At 35.6% G+C, this 23971-nt stretch overlaps 1 protein-coding gene across 18 annotated transcripts in view; it reads right to left on the bottom strand.

The window, feature by feature from the left end:
• CDC42BPA (CDC42 binding protein kinase alpha) overlaps positions 1–23971 on the bottom strand; it is a 203728-nt gene that overhangs the window by 108632 nt on the left and 71125 nt on the right. For all 18 annotated transcript variants that reach the window (XM_074316911.1, XM_019730880.2, XM_019730876.2 and 15 more), the window contains 3 exons: positions 22551–22646; positions 17838–17986; positions 3634–3727 (listed from right to left, as the gene is read on the bottom strand). In XM_074316911.1, the coding sequence (XP_074173012.1) occupies positions 3634–3727; positions 17838–17986; positions 22551–22646 (339 nt within the window). The remainder of the gene's footprint in view (positions 1–3633; positions 3728–17837; positions 17987–22550; positions 22647–23971) is intronic.

Below are 23971 nucleotides of genomic sequence, written 5' to 3'. Positions count from 1 at the left end.
AGACACACCAGGATTTCAGGGATAAATTTGATCAGGGAAAACTCATATAGACAGAAAGAGTACTCATTGCATTCTGCAATGTACAGGGAGACTGGACATCAGACTCCAGGAGAGGAGCCCCAGGTTGGAGTCTAAGGGGCTTATAACCTGCAGGACTGGGGAAACACTAGCTCTTCCCTTGGAGTTCTTTTTCAGGAATTCTCCTCTCTGGAATTGTGGTTCACAGCTTCCTGATGTCACAGCCTCCCTGACTTTAATCTGTATTTTCTCAACTCAGCAAGACAGCCATGCTATTTCTTCCTTCTCATGTCATACTGGGCACTATCCACTTCCCACTTTATGTATCACACACATATAGTTATCCTGGAGCAGTATAATTCTACATACACATCTTACACTGTGTGACAGTTATTATGTCTTTTACTTCCACATATGTTATAAACCCCACATTACAATGTTATGTAATTAAAATCAACTGCATGGCATTTCTGATTTTAACAGTCAGATGCTTTTTTGTATAAATTTAAGAAGATAATACAGTGTTGTTGTTTTTTATTCACTTACTACCATCTGATATTCTTTATTCGATAGATCTAAGTATCCAAATGGTATTATTGGCCTGAAGGGCATTATTTAGCAGCCATGCCTGCTGGAAATTAATCTCCTTTCATTTATCAGAAAATGTTTTTAATTCATATTTATTTTTGCAGGATATTTTTGCTTGATACAGAATTCTTGGTTTACAGATTTTTTTCTTCTTTCAACACTTTAAAGATATCATTCCATGACTTTTGATGAGAGGTCAGTGGTCATTCTTACCATTTTTCTACAGCATGTAATGTGTTTTTTCTTCTGGCTGCTTTCAAATTTTTTTGTTTGTCTTTAATTTTCAGCAGTTTTATTGTGACATGGCCAAATGTGGTTCTTTTTATAAGCTTGAAATATGCTAAGATTCTTAGATCTGTGTTTTCCATCAGATTTGGTAAGCTTGAGCTGTCAATTTTACAAATTTTTTCTGCTCCTGTCTCACTCTCTTCTCCATTGAGAAGTCCAATTATAAGAATCCCTGAGCCTATATTTATTTTGCTTCAATCTTTTTCTCTCTGTTCTTCAGAATGGATAGTCTCTAAGGATCTGTCTTCAAATTCAATGGTTCTTTCTTCTCTCATCTCAAACTCACTGTTAATCTCCTCCTGTAAATTCTATATTTCTATTACTGTGCTTTTTAAGTTCTAAAAGGTCCATCTGATTTCTTTTTCTGCTGAAATTCCTTATCTGTGTAATCTTTAAGATTTTTCCTTTGATACTTTAAACATATTTATGATAGTTTCATTAAGTCTGCCTGCTAAGTCCAACATGTATGTTACCCAGGTTTTTACTGACTACTTTTCTTTTTGAACTCTGTATCACAATCTATACCCTACCCTCCATTTTTGTTGGTCTAGTGATTTCTGACTGAATGCTGCTCATTGTCAATAAGACATTATAGAAAGTATGAATTATCTTCCTCTGAAGAATATTCTTATTTAAGCAGATAAAAAAAAATACTGATCTCCTGAAACATAGGTTGGCTTACAATTTTACTCTTTCAAGGCAGATTTACAGAAGGTCTAAGATTCGCTCAAGTTCCTTTATTTGGAGGACCATTTTCAAACTCTATGGATCTTATCATGACTTGGATTAAGGCTGTTTGACAGGTTTAGACTAAGTCTTACATGTTATAAAGGTGTCAACTACCTCTCCAGGGCCAAAATTCCAATGTTCCCTTAGCACTATTTCTCCCCCAGCACTGCCTGATTTCCAGTATTCTGTTTGATCTTCAAATGAGTATCATCTACCATTTGGTAAGTCTCATATGGTCTTTTTTTTTTTTTTAAATCAATGGATTTTATTATTATTATTATTATTATTATTAGTGTCAGGTGTACAAAACAATGTAATAGTTAGATACTTATACCCCTCACAAAGTGATAAACCCCCTCCCCAATCTATTACCCCTCGGACATCATATATACCGTGTTTCCCCGAAAATAAGACCTAGCCGGACAATCAGCTCTAATGCATCTTTTGGAGCAAAAAATTAATATAAGTCCCGGTATTATATTATATTACATTATATTATATAAGACCTGGTCTTATAGTAAAATAAGACTGGGTCTTTATTAATTTTTGCTCCAAAAGACACATTAGAGCTGATTGTCCGCCTAGGTCTTATTTTCGGGGAAACATGGTGGCTGTTACAGTTTCACTGACTCTATTCCTTATGCTGTACTCCACATCCTGTGACTACAAATACATTAAATTATAGTTGGCATTCATTATTGTTCAGCTTCAGCTTCAGGTGTACACTGCAGTGGTCAGGCAACTACACTGTCCATGAAGTGGTCTCCCTAATAAAACAAGCGTCCATTGGATACCCTGTAAAATCTTTACAACATTACTGATTGTATTCCCCAAATACGTCATATGGTCTTATACTGCATATGTACAACCCAACCTTCATGAGATACCCCCACCAATAGACACTTTAGGCCCTCTCTCTGCAGAACTCCCTCCTCTCCAGTGTCAAGCCCTGCAGATTCCAGCTGCCTCAGCTAACTCAAGTCTGATCTTTCTCCTCAGCTCCACAGTAATTCTATACTCTGCTCTAACTCGAGCTTTCTGCATCAGAGTCAGAAAACTGTCCCAACTCTGGGAAATTGTGAAGCACACCTCGTGATTTATTTCTCTCAGACATAACAGTCTTGTGGTGCCCACTGTCTACCACCTGAAAATACTTGTCTCATATATTGTATCCACTCTTACTGTTGTTTCTAATGAGAGGATAATTTGGTATCATTTACTGCCTCCATTGTGTCCAGAGGCAGAAGTCATATAATCTTTTTAAAAAATTTATCTCCTTGGGGTAAATTTTCAGAAGTCAAATTACTGGTCCAGAATAATGTGACATTTTCATGGCCTTTGGAATGTATTATACTAAACTGCTCTCTAAAAAAGTTTCTGCCAATTAAAATGATATATATTTGGACCTCTACTATACAGCCAGGAAATTGAAGTAAATACAAAAACAAACCAGGGAATAAAATTAGGGCATATAAACTTTTAAATAAGTGAAAGAAAACAAGTAAGGGGCCTTGGGCTGGAAGAACTAAAGCAAATGGTAATATGAAACTGAGTCAACCGAGAGGGTTTTGTAATAAAAGCATTCATGTTTTGAACACTGTCCCTCAGGAAAATTAGATAACTAGAAAAGAAATATAAAAGTGAAGAAAAAGTCACATTTTCTTTCTCCATGTGGGATTTGTATTTTTTACCCATCTGGAAATGTAAAAATATCTCAAGTACAATAATAAACAGTTCACCTAAAGGAAGAACAAACAAAAGTCTCTCAAAAGGCATACTGTATCAATCTTAAGATCATTAATATAAGCAGTTGAAAATGGCATATGACTTTATAGACAAGTCCTATTATGAGTAAGTCTGCCTAAATGCCTTTGGGAAGGAGCTGATGCATAGAAAGGCAAATGGATGGATGAAGAGTTAATATAAATAGATGGTTTCTAAACAGATAAAGAAGACAAGTGGCAAAGAAAATGTCTGTGGGTAAAATAATTTAAGATTATCTTTATTTACCGTTCCATCTTCCATCAGCTTCAGACAAGAACCGAAATCTGCTAACCGGATATGTCCATTCATATCCATCAATATATTGTCAGGTTTGATGTCTCTAAAAAAATAAATACATTCCAGTTTTAGTTGGGAAGAATAAATATAATCAGACACTTGACAAGATAATCTTTTCTTTTTGTCTGAAAATTTCAACTTCTTTTAAAATTAATACTCTAAGAACATCTATTTGACTATTTTATGGATTCAAATCCTGGGTCTGATTCACATTATAACTTTCTTAAACATATGTAATTTCAGTCTTCTCCTGGAGATAAAAAGTACTGTGGTAATTTTCATTCCAGTTAAATAAATAATCTTACCATCCTTCTTTTAGATTTGCACATATTCCAATGTGACTATGGTATGCCTACTCTCTGCATACAGAGAAGAACCATAATTACTTGATTACTTGTAGGCAAACTATACACCTCTAGCCCCTGAAACAGAACACGGAAAAAATATACTTCCTAGACCCTGAATATAAATGTAGATAAATTCTCAATTACTGCAGTTCATGACGAAACAAAGAAACTGCGTTATAAAGCTGATTTTGGAAAACAACTGCTTAATAGTAATCTATATTATATAAAACTATTTATAAGTCAATGGATTGTTGGACATTCAAATCTAACTAATAACCAACTAAAGCATACCAACTTTTTACATTTGAATAATGAAAAGTGTTGCAAGCTTTGGGAAAATCATACATATAAAATATCATCTATAAATGTGACAGTTTTACTATTTTTAGACTTCTAATTTTTTCTTTTGCCTAACTGTTTGGCTATTTTCTCCACTACAATGTAAAAAATTATTGGTGACAACAGACATCTTTGTTGTGTCCTGACTATGGTAATGTGACCTATTAAGCATGATGCTGACTTTTGAGGTATGAAACACACACAGAGGAAGCATCAATCTATTCCTATTTTATTTTAAAAAGTACTTACTAAATTCAACAACTCTTGATTAAAAATAATCAATTCTAAAACACAAATACTATATGCCTAAAATTTATATTGCGAAATATCAGCATTAGATATCAGCATATTTAAAGACATGGGGTTAAACAACAGAAAAAAAGTAGCTTAATGTGCCCACCACTGGAAAGCAGGGATAAGAGGGATGGAGGAGAGACTATTTCTCAATATAATCTTTTTGATACTAGTTGAGTTTTATTTTAATTATATGCAGTATTGTCTAAAATTAATTAAAAACCAAAAATACATGTGTATAATAATGTCTTAGTCATTTTACCTAAGAATACAAAATACTTTGAGGAAGCCATTATGATCAGCAGTCAGCGATATTTTCCAGTCAAAACAGTTCATTAATGGATATCAAGATCATAAACACAATAATTTAATAATGATAATACTAACTTGTCCAACAGGAAGTACAATTATACATTTCACGTACATAATATGTTGCCTATTGACTCACTCTACATACTCAGGCAATTTATTTCATGGTTAAAAAAGAAGTCTCTATGTTCCTAAAATGGTCACTATATGAGCAGATGGGAACTCTCCTAACTTTCTGAATTAATAGGACCTCAGGGGGATATGAATTAGCCCCCCAGCCACCTGTTGGGTTTGAAAATATTTATACTTGATTTTTGTTCTGGGAACAAAGTACAATGCTGATTTGAGGTAGAACTGAAAGGATTCATAGGGAGGAGGAAATGATGACTTTTCCATGCAGCCGATGTTAAATATGACCTAAATTACTAGGTCCAAGGAAGGCCTAAAACTTGTATAAATCCATGAACTTTATGACCTCAAAGGAAAATATGTCCCTTCCTTCTTTTTCAACCAAAGACTACAGCTTGACCTTTCGCAGTTTCCTTTTTCCTTCAGGATTCTCTATCATTTTCATCTAAATCTAATTTCATAGTGGCCAAAACAAAAAGGAAGAAAGGATACAAAATATGATTTGAACTGGACCTAAACTATGCAGGACAAGCCCTGGCTCTTTTTGCACTCCAAATTTTTGAAATGTGGGCAAAGTGAAACAGAGTCCGCAGATTCAAATCCCCACAAATGTCAAGAGTAATGTGGATGCCTCTGCCGACCAACATCTATCATCTGAGTAAAGAATGCTTTTAATTACTTCATAAAAATGTTCTCACTGGAGTAGAGGATGGAAAGAGATCCCAAGTATAAACTACGTAGAAAGATGGTTACATTTATGTATTGACAGTGCTCTCAAACCCAGAAAGTTCTTTTCTGTCATCTAGAAGAACTAGGATCAAAGAAAAGTAGGTGAACATCTATCTATTCTTTCTACAAATAATTTGATCACTGAACCATGGTTTTGGCATCTTAAAGGGCTACATAAGAAGAAAAGGTTTAATATTCAGTAGTACTTGACAAAACCTTTTTAAATAATTAAAATCATAGTTATAAAGTTATCTATCATTATTATACCTGCCCAAGAAAATGCAAGTCCTTGTTCTTACATTACCACTGAAATGTACTTGTATGATCAGATTTTAAAAGGAATTCGAGTGCTTAAAAGAAGTTGTTTTCAAAAACTTTCCTTTCCTTTACTCTTCGTTATGCAGCAAATATTCTCTTTAAGATAACTAATGACCTTTGAATTGCCAATACAGTAGAATCTTTTCTGAATCCCATAATGATTTCTCTATGACATCTGACACTGCTGATTATTCTGTCAACTATACCACTTTTTCCTCTATTTATTCTCTCAACTAAGACCAATTCTTCTCAGCCTCCTTTCCTGATTCCTTTTTCCAAAAGCATATTCTCTGTTCCCCTAATGCTGTTGGTTCTCTGCGCTTTTTCTAGCTCAGTGATTTTTCTCCTTGAAGGCGCATGTCTTTTCTTAGATTTCAGGTCAGTTGTCTGCCCTGTGACCTCAGCTCTCTGATGGGTTCAAGAAAAATTGTAATTTCTTCTTTTTTTTTTTTTTAGTGGTTGCATCCTTATTTTTCAGGGTCCACACAGAATTAATGCTGTGACTGTGGATCCATATCCACGTCCCCTCATCCTTTATGCTCCCATTGTCATATATATTTATATGTATCACATCTACATTTATTATAAACCCCACTAGGCAATGTTATAATTTTTGCTTTGAGCAGTCATATGTTTTATGAAGAAATTAGAAAAAAGTAAGTAAAATTTTCATAGTCTTGCATTTATTCAGATATCTGTATTTTCAGTGCCTTGAATTCCTTTCTGTATATCCGAGTTTTCACCTGGTATCATTTCCCTTCCATGTGAAGAACTTTCTTTAGCATTTCTTGTAGAACAGGTCTGCTCTCAACAAATTCTTTAGTTTTTCATTTACCTAAAAGTGTCTTTCACTATCATTCTTGAAAGATATTTTCACTAGATATAAAAGTCTTGGTTTATAGTCTCTGAGAATTCTTCTGTTAATGGAATCTTTGGGTCGTTTTTCTCTTGCTGCTTGCAAAATTTACTCTGTCTTTGGCTTTCAACAACTAAACTGTAATGAACATTGGCATGGCTTTATCCATAGTCACTCCCATTAGTATTTATTGAGCATCTCAAATACATAAATTTGTGTCTTTCATCAAATTTTATAAATTTGGGGCCATTATTTCTTCAGATTTTTTGTTGGTCCATTCTCGCTCTTCTCCTTCTGGATCTCAAAGTACATATATATAAAACCGTTTGAAATTATCTAACAGGTCCCAGAGATACTATTATTTTAATCTTTTTCTCTGTGTTCTTCATTTTTAATAATTTCTATTTGTTTATTTCCAAGTCTTTATTCTGTCATCTCCACTAAGGCTGTTAAGCATATCCAATGAAATTTTTCATCTCAGATAATTGTATTTTTCATTTCTAGAATTTCATTTGATTTTTTTGTTTCTATTTCTCTGCTGAGATTTCCTATCTTTGTATTCATCATGAGCAGATTTTATTTTACTTGAGAATAGTTACAATAGCTACTCGAAAATCCTTGTCTACCAGTGTCCACATTTGGGTCATTTCGGAAATGGTTCCAGTTGATTTTATTTTCTCTTAAAAATCAGTTCCATTTTTCTGTTTCTTTGCACATTGGGTAATCTTGAATTGTACCCTGAACATGATGAGTGTTAAATTGTTGGGACCCTGGATTCTTTTATTTTTCTCCAATTATTGTTTTTTTCCCTTTTGTTTTATCAGTTGACTTATCACACTTCAGCTGCAAACTCTGGTTCTTGGGCAGCCATTCTGGTCTTGGTTCGTATCTTTTGTCTTTAGCTGAGCAGCTTTGAGTGAATGTGTGGTTCAGGGATCAGTCAGATCTGAATGTAGACAGATCTGGGATCTCCTCTCTTGCAAAGAGTTTCCAGAATTCAGTTTTCTGATTCTACAGGCCACACACACTGCACTTTCCTCACCTCTGCCCAGGCCACACTGCACATCATGTTGTCTTCACTCAGCCCCAGGATAAAAGCTGCAAAAATGAAAACCTCATCTTATATACCCCACCTTGTCTAAATGTACACTTCCAATCAGGTTCTGTCTGCTGCAGTTCATTCTCTAGTACCTTTGAGATGCTGGGTTTTGTGTTATGCCCAGATTTTATAGTTGTTTTCTGCAAGGGCCTTGGTCAAGAGGCTCTTACTGAGTCACTACCCTTTCCAGTATATTTAGACCACTATTAATTTGAGTTTCTAGGCAAAGTCACAATAATTATATCTTTAATCCATCTTTGCCAATTAATCTTTAAAAAACTGGAACCAACAACATATTTATACCTTGTCATATATTGGTCTTATGCTTTAAGGGTGAAGTTCATCCTTAAATTCAGAATAAAGTTTAGTTTCATCCAAATATTTCATGTTTTCCTTTTACTTCTATAAGAACAAAGATAAACTGCAATTAAGTGGCAGTAATGCATCGAAGAGAGGTTCATATAGGTATGCCTTTATTATGGCACTCACTTTTTTTAAAAAATTGAGTTTTCTAAAAGATACAGCCAACCCTGTTTCACTTTGGCCTTTTAAGTTTCATGGACGTGGCAGATTGTAGTTTTCAAAAATTGCTCCCATCAAGACTGGGAGTATATGTCCTCTCTGCTAACCTGGGCAGGCTTCTGTGACTGCCTCAACACATGGAGTATGGTGGAAGTGAGGCTGTATGACTTCCAAGGAGCAGTCATAAAAATGTCATCAATTTCGCTTTGTTCTCTCTGGACACTTGCTCTTGGAACCTAGTCACGTTGTTGTTAAGAAACTCAAGCAGCCCATAGGGAGACCGGTGCAAAGAACAAAGGCCCAAGGCCTCCAGCCTGGCTGAAGGCCCAGCTGACAAGCCCCACTAACTGGCTAACTATGTGACTGAGCCATCTTCAGAGCGGATGAACCTCAGGTGAGTCACGAAAGCTCAAGCTGGACAGCAGAGAGACAGCAGGCCCTACCTAGTCGTGCCCCAACGGGAGACTCGTGAGCAAAAAGGTGGCTGTTGTTTCATATTAGTCACTGTATTGCAGGGTCTATGGTCGACACGGAGATATGCTGCCTTCTCCTTCAATGGAGGGCTTCGCCTCAGACGTCAGCAGACAGCTCCTAGCTGTCAGCTCATTCAAAGTTACAGAGAGCCTCTTTCTCAAAAGGCCGGTCTTTCTTGGCAGCCCATGTCCACTGAAGGATGATACAGAAATATAAAGACTTGGCCATTTCAACTAACTGGGCCAGAGACTCTTCAGAACTCCTAGTGGGAAGGCCTGAGGCTCTGGCCTGCAGTGTTATCTGACTTCTCCCTCTGCCTAATCCTGTTTCCGCCAACTCGCTTTCACAGGTGTAAATCCCTAATTCACCTTGCATTCCACATTCTGTTTCCATGCCTGCTTCTGAAACCTGCTTTTGTTTCTTTATTTTTAATTAAATTTACTGGGTGTAACATTGGCTAATAAAATTATACAAGTTTCAAGGGCACATTTCTATAATACATCATCTGTATAGCTTTGTGTGTTCACCACCCAGTCAAGTCTCCTTCCATCACTGTGTGCTTCACACCCTTTACCTTTTTCTACCTCCCCCCACGCCCCTTTCCCTCTGGTAACCACTAAACTGTTGTCTCTGTCTACGAGTTTTTGTTTGTCTGTGTATGCTTCTGGAAAACACATGTTGCACGGCAATGGATAATAGAACAATGGGCCAGGGAATTCCATTTTCTGATATAAGCAAAACCACATCTGGCATTGGGAACCATAAAGCGGTGCCACCAGCCAACCAGATACCAAGTATTGTTAATAAAGGGAGTGAAGGGAAAATTCAGGCAAAACATTAATTCTAACCTTGACAATCAATGGAAACAGAGAAAGATACAGAAATGTTTAGAAGAGATAAAATCTCTACATTATCACTGTAAAAACATTATCCAAGTTTCTTCCTACGAATCATACCAATTATCATTAATTAAAGTTTCCAAAATCTGTAATTTTTCTTGTCCCCAAGCAAAAGAAAATTACATATGGCTTAAAAGGAACAGTATTATTTTAAAACTCTAAGTCAAAATTAGTATTTACAATGATGCTTTTTAATTTATAACATTAAGAATAAAAAAGCATTCCAAAACAATGATCATACTGAAAGGGCAACATTCTGTAGGTTATTTTCACTTTATTACTACACTAGAACATCAGTATCAGAGCATGATTATTATAAATATTATGCCTAGAATAGTAAAATGTGGTTAAACGACCTTTAAAGCAGTAGTTTTCAACTCTGGGTGGACATCAAAATCAACTAGACAGACTACTGAATTACATGTACCTAGTTCCCAATCCAGACAACCACAAATCAGAATACTGCATGGGGACTGGTCACTGAGAATTACTCATTTAGGATATATATTTCTCCTTCCTAGCAACACTATGTCAATGTCTCCCATTTGGTTCCCTTTTCAACATTTATATAGAGTTGGGGAGTAGACTTCATATAAGAATGCTTTTATTTTCTGGTCTTCCTAGTTGTCCCCTTTATATACTCATTAGGTAAAATCAGCATATTGTATTGTAATATTACAACTAAACTGTTTATTAAAATTGCCTCAATTTTGTCAAAAAATATTATATCAGTAATAAGGAAAAGAAAATCCACGCTCGTAAAATTATGTCACAAACTGCCTTTTGGTCAGTCATACATTAGCATTCTTAATGGAAACATTAATTTGAGGTTCACCTTACAACTGAGAAAACAGTTATTCATAAAATTCTGTCAATAAACTTTTCTCAAACTTGAGAACTGCACAGTGAAAATATTTATTAATTCTATGTGAACAATAAAAAACTAATGATTATACAGTTTGGGGTACTATAAAATGATGGTGGCTGCCCAAATCCTAATCTTTCTACATATCCTTCAAAAAACTACCCATATACAATACCATCGACAAGAGGAACAAGTGATACTGATCCATGACCCACACCTACAGTCTAACTCAAAGCGCATCTACCACAAAATTAAAATTATGTAATTATGGAAATGAATATTCAAATCCAGAAGCTGCAACTCTAGAGTACACGTGAGAGAAAAGACATGGAAAAGAGACGTGGGAAAAAGAAGAGAAGAGCAGGGAGTCCAGGGATGATAAAACAGACTCAATTACTGTCATCAAAAGAAAAAGTCCTATCATGAGTGGAGTGAGATGTAACCATTGGGGGACACTGGGTAAAGGGCACATGAGACCCTTTTGTACCATCGGCAATCTTTTGTGACTCTATCATTTTAAAATAATAAGCTTTTTTAAGCGAAAATTATCTTCAGCAAATTTATACTTATTTTATGCTTCTTATCACCTTATTATATATTAATATAATCTCTTTAACAAACATTTATACAACATGTCACTAAAAAAACCCCTTCGGAAACTGTGTAACTGTCAATAGTCTTATTTGAGAACCAATCATCGAGACCCTAACTAAAAAGCAGAGAATTTTCATCTGTGGGCCTCCTATGACTGTCCCTCCCAACCCAGCTGCTCTGCACATCCCTTTTTGTCCATGATCTTCACCCCCACTATTATGAATAAATCCCAACTGGCCAAACACCAGCTGCTAAGCTGCAAGAATAATCTGAGAATTACCTTTGACTAACTATTCTCTCCATCTGACTTGTCTTGCTAAATCTCTATAAAAACTGCCTTTTTCCCCTAAGGCAATGTCTACATCAGCGTGGGCTGCCCCAACAAATACCAAAGACTAGGCGGCTTAAGCAACAGAAATTGACTTTCTCACAGTTCTAGAGGCTAAAAAGTCCAAGACCAAGATCCAGTAGGGTTCGGCTTCTAGTGAGGGTTCTCTTCCTGACTTGCAGAGGGCCGGCCTCGAGCTGTGTCTTTACATGGCCTTTCCCTAGTATATGCACATGGAGAGAGAGCAAGCTCTCTGGTATCTCCTTTTATAAGGGCACTGATCCCATCACGAGGGCCCATCTTCATGACCTTGTCTAACCCTACTTCCTTCCTAAAGACTCACTGGGTATTAAGGGCTTCAACATAAGAATTCTTGAAGAGACACATACCATGAGTCCATAACAAATGCAATATTCCTTGAAACCTTCTCATGCCCTAAATTATTCTGAGTAAAGGATTATGCTTAACAGTTAGTTGATTTTCTTCTACAGGTTATTAATTAAGTCAACTAACAACTGAATATTCACTGTGTACCATATAGATTGTGCATGGTGCTAGGGTAACCAAATATGTGTCTGAGATTAACTAAGGCATTCCTACTGCTTAAACTGAATAATGAGAAACTTTTCCCACTCCACAGGGGAAAAGAAGTTAATGGGTAAAATTTATCAATTTTAAAATACCACAGAATTATTTATATAAGAAATGCTAACAGATATTCATAAATAGTTCAATATATTTTTCTTTTTAATTAATATATGGCTTGATATTGTGATGTTTACATTGCATATCTCTACATATAATCATGTTTACTGATAATACAATTGTTCTTACTTCACATAATGGAGTAAGATATATCAACATTTTGTGGTGTTCTCCAAGGTTCATTTATCATCTACCAGAACTCTACATTGGTGTTAGATATCATGAAACAGGAGTGAGGCCATTTGAACTAAAAACAAGCATGTTCTGTTTGATAATGAAATCAGCAACCAACTTACAAGACAATTGCTGGTCATATTTTGGGTTCTTCTGAAGTTTCTTCAAGTAATTCTCAAATGGATGGTACTACCATATTAACATGAAATTACTGTAAAATGTATTTATCTACTGCTATGTTATCAAGGCACTCCTGTCTTCATTGAAATCTATTTGTTTCGAAAATTTACTTATTTTGTCAATATATTGCAAAAACTTAATACAATTCTTGAAACAAATAGGTTAAACAGATAATCATTAACGACAGTCACAGAGTTTTTTTAAAATCAGCAAATAAAAACAACGAATTGTTGCATACAAAAGAAGTGCTCAAAATGAAAAGAATAAAAATAAGATGAAAGAAATTCAGAGGGATACAGATACTAATATTAAAAGCCTGGTGTACCTATATTTTACCATGTAAAGTAAATTATCAAGCCACCTCCCCCAAAAAAAGCCTTATTAGTGGTAAACAGGACCTCTAAATCATAACTAAAAGAAAATTTCACCAGTAATAATATATAACAAGTATAAATTTGTATACTCCACTCTCTTGGGGAAAGAGATGAGGGAGGATGCTGGTTTGACTACATAATTCTTCCCTCCTCACCTCAACTTTTTTCTGTTTCCTACACATCCTCTCCCTGTACAATGCAGGGTCCCAGAACCAGGTCTGCAATTGCAAGTGCTGGAAGGAAGGATAATTCCTAAGCAAGAAACTCTATGACTTTAAACCTTAATGTCAGAATTCCTAAGGGCCTGATAGGACTGAGTTATGCCTATGTGGCAAAACCAAGGCTGACAGGGAATACTGCTGGATTGCCTACCGGTTGCCATAGCTCCCGATTTCTGTATCTATGCCATCCTACACCGTGTAAATGCACTGGAAGGGAGGCACTTGCTAGATTAGTATTGCTGGTGGCACTTTGGACCAGCACAGTGTTCAAACTAACATCCCTTCCAAAGATGGAAAATTTGGACAAAAATAAATGATAAATGGAGAGATGGAAGAAAAGCTAAGACTAAAGGAATAAATAACTGGGTTTTACAATGAGGGATATCCCGCATTACACTGATGCTTTGTGAGAGGCTCAGAGGAAGAGATGATATTGTCTCTTAACTCAATTATACCTGAAGCTCAATTACACCTGAAGGAGTGAAGCCATACGTTGTGGAGACCACTTCTGCTTTTGGAACTTGCCATGGCCAAATGAAAGCCTGCAAACCTGAGTGGCATCACTCTGGGAGACAATTTAGTCATGTGATATGACAGACTAGCTGGTTAATGACTCCGTGGGATGCTGGTAACATGCCAGTATCTTTGAACTCTTATTTTTCAAGTTACATCTAATGCCATACTGTAATATTGTGCTTGTGGGTAAGATGCAACCATATTATGTAAACGGGTCTTAAGATAATACTCATCTTGATAATTAAGTATACTGGGAGATTTAGTTAAAGCCTCCACAGGATCTAATGAAATAACCAGCCTGAGGAAGGCTAGATTTAGCAAGACATCAGCTAGTTTCTATGCTAAATAGTTCTGCACATGCCTTATCATATGACACAACAGCGGGACAGCAAAGGGAGAAACAAGTAATTTAGTACAAAATATAAAAATATATATCATGGCTCTAGAGGATGGTTCACTGATTTCTTTAAGTCTACCCTTACCCTGCACTGCTGTGTCCACCACATAAACACTATGCTAAGTATAGAGGCCCAGACCAATAGGACTAAAGGCCAGGGGAGGCCTGTGTAGAGAAGAACTAATCGTACCCACAGAGAGGTCTGGCCATTGCCTTCAGCTACTGGGCGGTCGGTGATCTCTAGACTCTTGGAATATCACACCTGACTGGATGTCTTTGTTTGCCTGGGGGCTTTGGCCACCACATACTCTAACAATGTAATTTATGATGGATGGAATTTATTTGGGCCATATAGTGTAAGTTTTACCCCTGGAAAGGACTGGAAACTATAAGTATCGTCCCAACCTCTGGGAAAGGCTAGAGACAAGGTCGGTATGTTGAGCCCTCGAAAAACTCTGTAAAGCAAAGGCTCAAGTGAGCTCCCTGGTTGGCAATACTCCATTGCTACCATCACACAGGGATGCCGGGAAAGTAATGCTGCCCTAATGCCACACTGAGAGGAGGACGGAAGCTCTACACCTGTACCTCTCTCGAACTCTGCCCGAGCACCTCTTCTCTTGGCTGATTTTCATCTTTACCCTTTCCATGTAATGAACAGTAAGTAGAACAGCTTTCAGTGAGTTTTGTGAGTGCTTGCAAATTATCGAAACTGAGGGTGGTTCTGGGAAACCCCCGAACCTGCAATCAGTGTCAGAAGTAAGGGTGGTCTTTTGGGACTGTTCCCTCTACCTTTGAATTCCTCATAATTACTGAAATATCAAATGCACTGCAATAATGATTACCTTTATATAAAATGATTCTGATGATACACATCCTGAGTTCACCTATCGCTAACAATTTTTAACTAACATTATCTATTCATCTATTCTTTAGTAATTTCAGGATATTATACAAATACTTTCATTAGCAGTATGAAAAATTCCAATTTTGAAATGTATCTCTGGCCTGTGAGGGGCTGAACGGAGTTTTATGTTAGCCTCAGGTCTTAAAGTATTTCTATCTTTTTGTAAAAGTGTAATGATTTTACATATATCAAGAGGATAACTGCCAAATCATACCACAAATCCAAGCTGAAAGAGATGAAATCAGCCTGAAGCCCAGCTGGTGGAGACCCAATACACACCTATCCTTAACAAAATTCTCATGAAATAAGGGATGAAAAACTCTTTAGAACTGAATTCCGTGGTATTTCCCCCAACAAATTCAATTAAAATAGGTTTGATCCACTTCCTATGATGTGTCAGAGGACACTGCCCTAGACTTAACCACATTATATAAAATGTTATTAACATTAAGTAGATTAGGTTAATAAAACCTGTAATCACAAATCTTGAATATGAAACAAATTCCAGTGGGAAAACACAGGAGTTATGAAGAAATTCATGAATAGTGAATTGTTTTTAGGTTTTTGGTTTTTTGGTTTATTTTTGAACTAGGGTAAGGAGATATTACTTCTAAAAACACATTCCATCCTAAGAATTTATTCAAGCTAGTTTTCAACTTTAAAACAAACACAGGAAAGCACAAAAGTACGCCATTAAGTTCCATGAAACTAGCTTAACTGCCTTCAGAAAGAGATTCTACTCAACCAAAAGCTAGTGAGCCAGAGCCCTTAAGATCTTAGACTGATCTGAAATTTGGACCTTTCACATGAAAAAAACTATACCAGAAGTAGCACAGCCTAGATTAAAATCCAAGGCAGGCTAATGCTAGAATTTATGTTCTTTGTATAACATTATATTGCTCATTAGAAAAGCTTTAATGGTGGGGCTTTGAAAATATTGAGACCACTTCTCAGATCTCTTTCCCATTTCGCTGCAAAGAGGATAACAGCCAGGCTTTGCTCCCCACATAGAAGATTAGAAGATTCTTTTCTGAGGGATTCTAAACAGGGCAAGTGAAAAGGTGTACAATTCTGAAATTGGGATATTCTCCCAATGAAACAGCTAAGCCAGATTACACAGACATACAGCGTGTCCCATCAGCTTTTTAACACCTTACTGTAAATGTGAATCTCCGACATCTGTGGGAAACCTTTAACATTAATATCCAAAACCAACATAAATAAGAAACAAGAATTAAAGATAAGTATGAAAACATAACTTGACAATGTCTGTTCATTAGTTATCTTATCCTGGTTTAGGTTCTTTACTTTTAAATATAATTTCAATCTCGTGATTCTTTAGTCCTCCACATATTTTGCCATCATTTATCGTATGCATTCTTACTTTAAATTACCTAATTCCATTATGGAATTACTCTCATCACCCACAACTTAAAAGAACAGTCACTGCTGTTTTAGAACCAAAGTTCTCCATGTGTGGTCGATGGACCAGCAGCAGCATCTCCTGGGAAGATGCCAGAAATGCCAATTCCCCGGCCCCATTCAACCTACTCAATCAGAAACTCTGGAGTTGACCCAACAGTCTGGGTTTTAATAAGTCCTCCAGGAGCTTCTGATGCATGCTAAAGTTTGCAGACTACTGTCTTAGAAAATGGTTCCATTTTGTTCTAACCTGGCAGTATCCCTGGTTACCTACTTTTCTTTACTATCGCCTTACCCTTTCTCACATTTTACACAACCCCAAAATTCTCTCATATAAATGATTAATTCTCCTGTAACTCTGTGATGATTTCCTACTTTCTTTCCTTTTAAAATGTAAAACTGCCTTTTAAATCACCCAATACATTTAAAAATTTTTTATTACACATAAATTATTATGGGCTGTTTACATAAAGATGTTTAATGTGTCAGCAGGTACAAGAACAATCCTGTATGAAAATCATCTTGTAAATAAGCCCATTTTTTTCTTTTTATTCCATCGTAAACTGCATACAACATAACACTCATCTGTACGGAAATTTTTAAATAAATCATTGTACTTGTCAAATAATTTAAAAATAAATAATTTTTTCCAGTCATCAAAATTATCACTTTCCTACACAAACATGTTTTAACATTTATAGAATCCGTGAAAGCATCTTCTTGAGAAACGTAAAATATGTATTATGGGGTCTTATTTAGCAAATGGACTTGTATGGCCTAAAATTCTGGCTGATATCAAAACATAAAACTCAACTATAAGAATATTGGCCCATGCATAGCTTTTTTGAGAAGGAAACTATATGTACATTTAAATAAGAGTGCTTTCTTAGAAGTATCCTGTAGAAATGCTGACTGGAAGTGAAAATAGATACTATACATGCACACAGATGTATAACCGGCACATCAATTCTTCAATGCTGACAAATAATGACAATAACAACAAGAAAGCAAAACAACTAAAAGCATCTCAGAATTAAGTTTTTTGATGAGAAATGTACAATTTGGTACATAATTAATACATTTGGTACAAACAGACCTCGGATTCTAGAATCGTATGATGGCTTCCAGCCACAGTCAATGAAGGAGCATCTTACTCACCTGTGTACGTAATGGAGTTGATGAACGGAATCAATTGCTATCACCATCTCAGCCAAGTAAAACCGAGCCATATCTTCAGGCAACCTATCTTCAAATTTGCTGAGCAGAGTAAGCAAATCCCCACCAACATAATAATCCATAACCAGGTACTGGGAATGAAAAAATAAAATGTACTCAATACATAATAAGGGTGAAAAATAATATATTTAAAGTAGCCCACGGTCAAATAGCACTAGGTCAAATACTTTTGTTGTTAATCAACAAGAAGCTGTGTAAGATTATCATCACCAGTCATTACAGAGCTTGTAAATTCATAAAGTGGTAAAATAAAATTTTTAAAAATCGGCGATGGGAACAACATAGGATTACCATTGTTTTGTTATATTTTGCACAGTAACAATATATAAAAATAACATCATCACTACCTACCATAACAGATCACAGTTTTACCAACATTTCATAGAAGAATGAACATTTTAATTCTTCAAAAAGGATTTTAATAATTCAGAATATAAGACAATCCTTTACATTGAGTAAATTCATCTTCGTCATCATTCCATGTCCTTTATTTCATCTTGGACCAGTAATCACCACTTGGAAACCACTGTGGCACAGAATGCAGTAATTCGCACCATATATATTTCTCTTCCCATTTCTGATAGCATGAAATTTCAGAATGAACTTTTCCTTTCTTTGGTACATATAAACAAAAGCCAAGTAATTTTAGATGTGAACTCTTATGGGTATGTGTGTGATACTGTGACATAAGAAATACATATTTTGCAGTACAGACCACAGATCTCCTAAAAGCCCTTGGAATTTCCCAAGTGACAAGATTAAGGTGTCTTTTGTTATTTGGAACACACCCTTTCAACCACACCTGATTTATGATAACGAGGTGACTTTTGAAAAACCCCTAGGCAACCTAAGGATGGGAGCTGGCTGTTAGAGGAACCAAGACTAAAGGTTTAGAATTTTAGTTCCACCCCCAGACAGAGGGGAAAGGGGCTGGAGGTTGAATCAATCAACAGCCAATGATTCAATCAATCGTGCCTAGGTAATGAAGACTCATAAGACCCCAAAAGGATGGGGTTCAGAGAGCTTCGAGCTTGGTGAACGTGTGGAGGTCCTGGGAGAGTGGTGCATTCGCAGAGAGCACTGGAGGCTCTGTGCCCCTTTCCTCATTCCTTGCCCCATGCATCTCTTCATCAGGCTGTACCTCAGTTAAGTGAGCTGCTCTAGCAAATTAACTGAACCCCAAGAGGGAATCTCCCATCTATAACTTGTGGGCCAGAAGAACAAGTAACACACTGGACTTGTGACTGGGTGGTGAGGGCAGCAGTCTTCTAGGCTTGAACCCTTAACCTGTGGGATCTGACCCTATCCCCAGGAAGTGCCAGGATTCAGTTAAACTGTAGGACATCCCACAGAATTGCTTGATGTGTGGAAAACCCCCATTTAATGTCAGCAATGAAGTAGTATTCAGAGATTACTATGCATAATGCAAATAAAAACAACAGACTTTGCCTTAACTGTGTGCGTGTATATGCCCAAAAAGAAGAGACAGGAATATATACCAAAATGTGAAATTACAGACAATGTCATAGCTTTTTGTTATCTTCTAGATTGTTTCATAAACGTATTACATATTATATATTATATTACATCATTTTTTAAGGTGAGTGAAAATTAGGCACAGCAGAAGGATAGGCTTTGTAGTCAGTGAGACCTGTATTTAAATTCTGACTCTGGGTTTTAAGTGGCTTTTGAAAATTATTTATTCTCTTTGATACTTTATTTTCTCATCGACATAACTACAATAATGATACCTTCTCTGTAGTGCATCACTTAGCATGAAGGCTAGTAAATAGAAGATATTTATATGTCAGTTATAACTCCTTAAAGTTAAGGTGATTTTATTACAGAATGGAGATACTATTTCAGGGATATCACCGACTACGTTAAATTTATTTTAAAAACATACCAAGTCCATAGGAAAAGCTATTTTCCAAAGCTATTTCACAATAATGACTGTAGGTAGGGTTTTCTGTTCAGAAATATTTCAATCTTGGCCCCTTGTTCACAATATAGCAATAAAATATTACCATTGGAAAAAACCATTGAACAGTTGTACGGTATAGCAAGTCAGGATACTCAGCGTTGATTTGACAAAAATTCATGGAAATAATAATAGTTGTTTCCATGAGACTGAATGCAGTTTAACATTGATACTACGAGTTCAATAATGTATGATAGGTTCAAATATTTACAGCAAACTACCTTTTGATTAGTAACACAATAAATATCCACAGGCTTTAAGCACCTAATATTTTCACGATTTGTACATATGTCCAAATAAGCCTCTTTCTGCTCCACACATATTTTCATCACTCTCAACTGTAATACATCTTAGCAAATTCCAATTCAACTTATGCCAAATTAGTGTTTTCTCAACTTCTTTGAAAATACTGACTATAATTATTCCACACAAACTATTCATAGAGGCTAATTCCTCAGTTACTTCAAACTCAGCACTGACTCCTCAAATAACAACTAAGCAGAATCAGTAACATCTTTCAACTTAAGAGCCAAAGAAAACCCCTCAAAATCATTTCCCTGGTTTTATAATCAACTACTGATGTTGCTCCCAGTGACTCAATTCTTTGAGCAACTGTTCTTGCCAAAAGGCTAATAGTCTTAGACAAGTTAATTTTCTGTGGACACGTTTCTTTGGCTCCTGCAATCAAACATGATTTAATTAACTCAACATTGGTAAATGGCTTTCCTTGCTTGGCTAAATGAGCCCCTCAGGAACTTACCACAGTTGCAGCCTCAATTTCATTTTCTGTTTTTGTGAAGGAATTCTGATAAGATATTCTGTTTTAAATCTCCTTACTTTTCTGATTGCTGCTTTCCTGTGAGTTACGAATATTGTGATGAATGCTCAGTGTGGCAATGTAGACATTTACTGTATTATTGGTACAACTTAGTAGTTACAGTAAGTTGCATAATAAATACCATGCTGTCACTTAATTCGTTAACAAAATAATCCACACTCTACTGTGCCTTAAATACATAATATTTGAAGTCTACTTTTCTCTCCTTTCCTTATTTTGTCATATGCGTATGCATTATTTCCAATAGCCAAGCCATAGAAGCAACTAAGTGTCCACCAATGGATAAATAAAGAAGTTGTGGTACATATACATACACAATGGAATATTATTCAGCCATAAAAAAACAAAGATATCAGCCAAATACCCAAAATATATAAAGAACTCATACAACTCAACAACAAAAAATAATCCAATTAAAAAGTGGGTAGAGGACATGAATAGATACTTCTCCCAAGAAGACATACAAACGGCCAACAGATGTATGAAAAAAATGCTCAACTTCACTAGCTATCAGGGAACTGCAAATCAAAACAACAATGAGATACCACCTCACACCTATTAGAATGGCTATTACCGACAAGACAAAGAATAACAAGTGTTATTGGAGAGGTTGTGGGTAAAAAGAAACCCTCATACGCTGCTGGTAGTATATAAATTGGTACAGCCACTATGGAAAACAGTATGGGGGTTCCTCAAAAAATTAAGGATACAATTACCAGATAACCAAGCAATCCCTCTTTTGGATATCTACCCAAAAAAATCTGAAAATATTTATTCGCAAAGATGTATGTACCCTTATGTTCATTGCAGCGTTATTCACGATGGCTAACACATGGAAGCAACCAAGGTGTCCTTTGATAGATAATTGGGTAAAGAAGATGTGGTACATACATACACAGTGGAATATACTCAGCCATAAGAAAAGATGAAACACTGCCATTTGTGACTACATACATGGATCTTGAGATTATCATCTAAGTAAAGTCATTCAGACAGAAAAAGTCAAGAACCATATGATTTCACTCATAAGTGGGATATAAAACTGAAACAACAAACAAAAATTCATAGACACAGACAACAATTTAGTATTTACGAAAGGGTAAGCAAGCAGGGCTGGTGGTAGAAGAGGGTAAAAGGGGTCAATTATATGGTGACGGAAGGAGAACTGACTCTGGGTGGTGAACACACATCACAACACAATATATAATTTTACTAACCAATGTCACCCCAATAAATTTAATAAACAAAACAAAAAATAAATAAAAAACAAGGAAAGCCCACCTTTGTGACAACATGGATGGACCTTGAAGGCACTATGCTAAGTGAAGTAAGTCAGACAGAGAAAGATAAATACTGTATGATTTCATTTATATGTGGAATCTTAAAAAAAGGAAAAACAACTCATAGAAACAGGTCAAAGTCAGACTTATGTGATGTCAGACTTGTTATCAGAGGTAGAGGATGGAAGGAGGTGGAACTGGAGGAAGGTGGTCAAAAGTTACAACCTTCCAGTTATAAGATAAATATGTCTAAGGATGTAACACACAACATGGTGACTATAGCGAACATTGCTGTATGATGTATAGGAAAGTTGGGAAGAGTAAATCCTAAGAGTTTTCATGACAAGGAGAAATTTCCTTTTTTTCTTCTTTTTCTTTTTAGTGTACCTATATGAGAAAGATGGGTGTTAGCTGAACCCACTGTGGTAATCATTTCACAATACATGTAAATCAAACCATTACGCTATAGCCCTTAGACTTACTCAGTGATGTATGTCAATTATTTCTCAATAAAACTGGAAAAAAATGATTCTTACTAAGTTATTGTCATCTTGGAAAGCATAATGCAAAGTTGTAATCCATTTATTGTCTCCATTCACTAGCACATCTCTTTCTTCACGAAAACATGCTGTCTGAAAAGGAAAAAGAAATATTTTTAGACAGAGGACACTTTATGTAAAACTAGGACATATATTATGCAAACAATTGCTTAATATGTTTATTACACTTTCTGCTCTGGAAAAGAAATACATCCAATATCAATGTGAGCTTTCAATAAGTCAAATTTAAAGCACCCTCAGAAATCAGACAACTGGAAGAGTATACTTAAAAATATTTTGCACTAAAAAATACTGTTATAGTTTTAAAAATAGGCAAAATACACAGAATCATTTAACAATCATGGTCCAATCTACCATCCAGATAATACAAATGTCAGCATTTTGCCACATTTACCTCTGGTCTTTTTAAGGAAATAAGATACAAATTATAGTAGCCTTCCTACTGCTATCACATTCTTCTCCCTTCTTCCCAATACAATAAATAATCTGAAGTTAGTATTTATTCTTCACATCATATGCTTTGATCACACATGTATGTATCCAAAAACAGAATTGTTTTGTGTTTTGAAAATTTCCACCAATGGCATAATTTTATCTATCCTTTTGCAACTTGATTACTTTTTACTCAATCATGACTTGTTTTTCCTTTTAATTGCTAGGGTATTCCACTATTTAAATACACCAACATTTATTTATGCAACCCTCCTAATCATGTAAACATAGGTCATTTCCATTTTTGTGTTATTATAACGTTGCAAGAGTATGTTTGTACAAGAGTTTCTATAGGGTGTACATTTAGAAGTAGAAATGTTAGATTGAAGCATTTTCAACATTACCAGATACAGCCAATTTTCTTTCCTAAGTGCTGTACCAATTACTATACTTCCCCAGAGTATGAAATCTCCCATTTCACCCACATCCTCAACTGCACTTAGCATTATTAGACTTTCAAGTGTTTGTTAATGTGATGGGTGTGAAATAATATCTCATTGTTCTTTTATTAACATAATCCTAATTATAGGTGCAGATAAATAACTTTATACATGCTTATTAGACATCTGAGTCTTTTCTTTGAATTGTTCACTCCCCTTTGCCCATTTTCTACAATGAACTATCTTTTTCTTTTTGATTTGTGAAAGTTTTAATTTATTCTGAGAATATTTCCATATAATAGAAGTATGTCCTGGAGAACCTTAGAAATGTGTGGCTAAAAATAAAAAATAATTTTATATGATACATTATAATTTTATAATATATCTTTAAATTTTGAATTTAAAAAACTACTATGCCAGAAAGTTCAAAAAGAACTTAAAGGTAAAGTAGAAACTGAAGGTCTCCCTGGGTCCTGCCCCCATACTTTCATTGTCCACTTGTTGTGTCCAGAGGTTACTATATAA

This window comes from Rhinolophus sinicus, linkage group LG12 (assembly GCF_036562045.2).
Source record: "Rhinolophus sinicus isolate RSC01 linkage group LG12, ASM3656204v1, whole genome shotgun sequence".
Classification (NCBI taxonomy): domain Eukaryota; kingdom Metazoa; phylum Chordata; class Mammalia; order Chiroptera; family Rhinolophidae; genus Rhinolophus; species Rhinolophus sinicus.
This window is presented reverse-complemented; position numbering and strand designations above follow the sequence as displayed.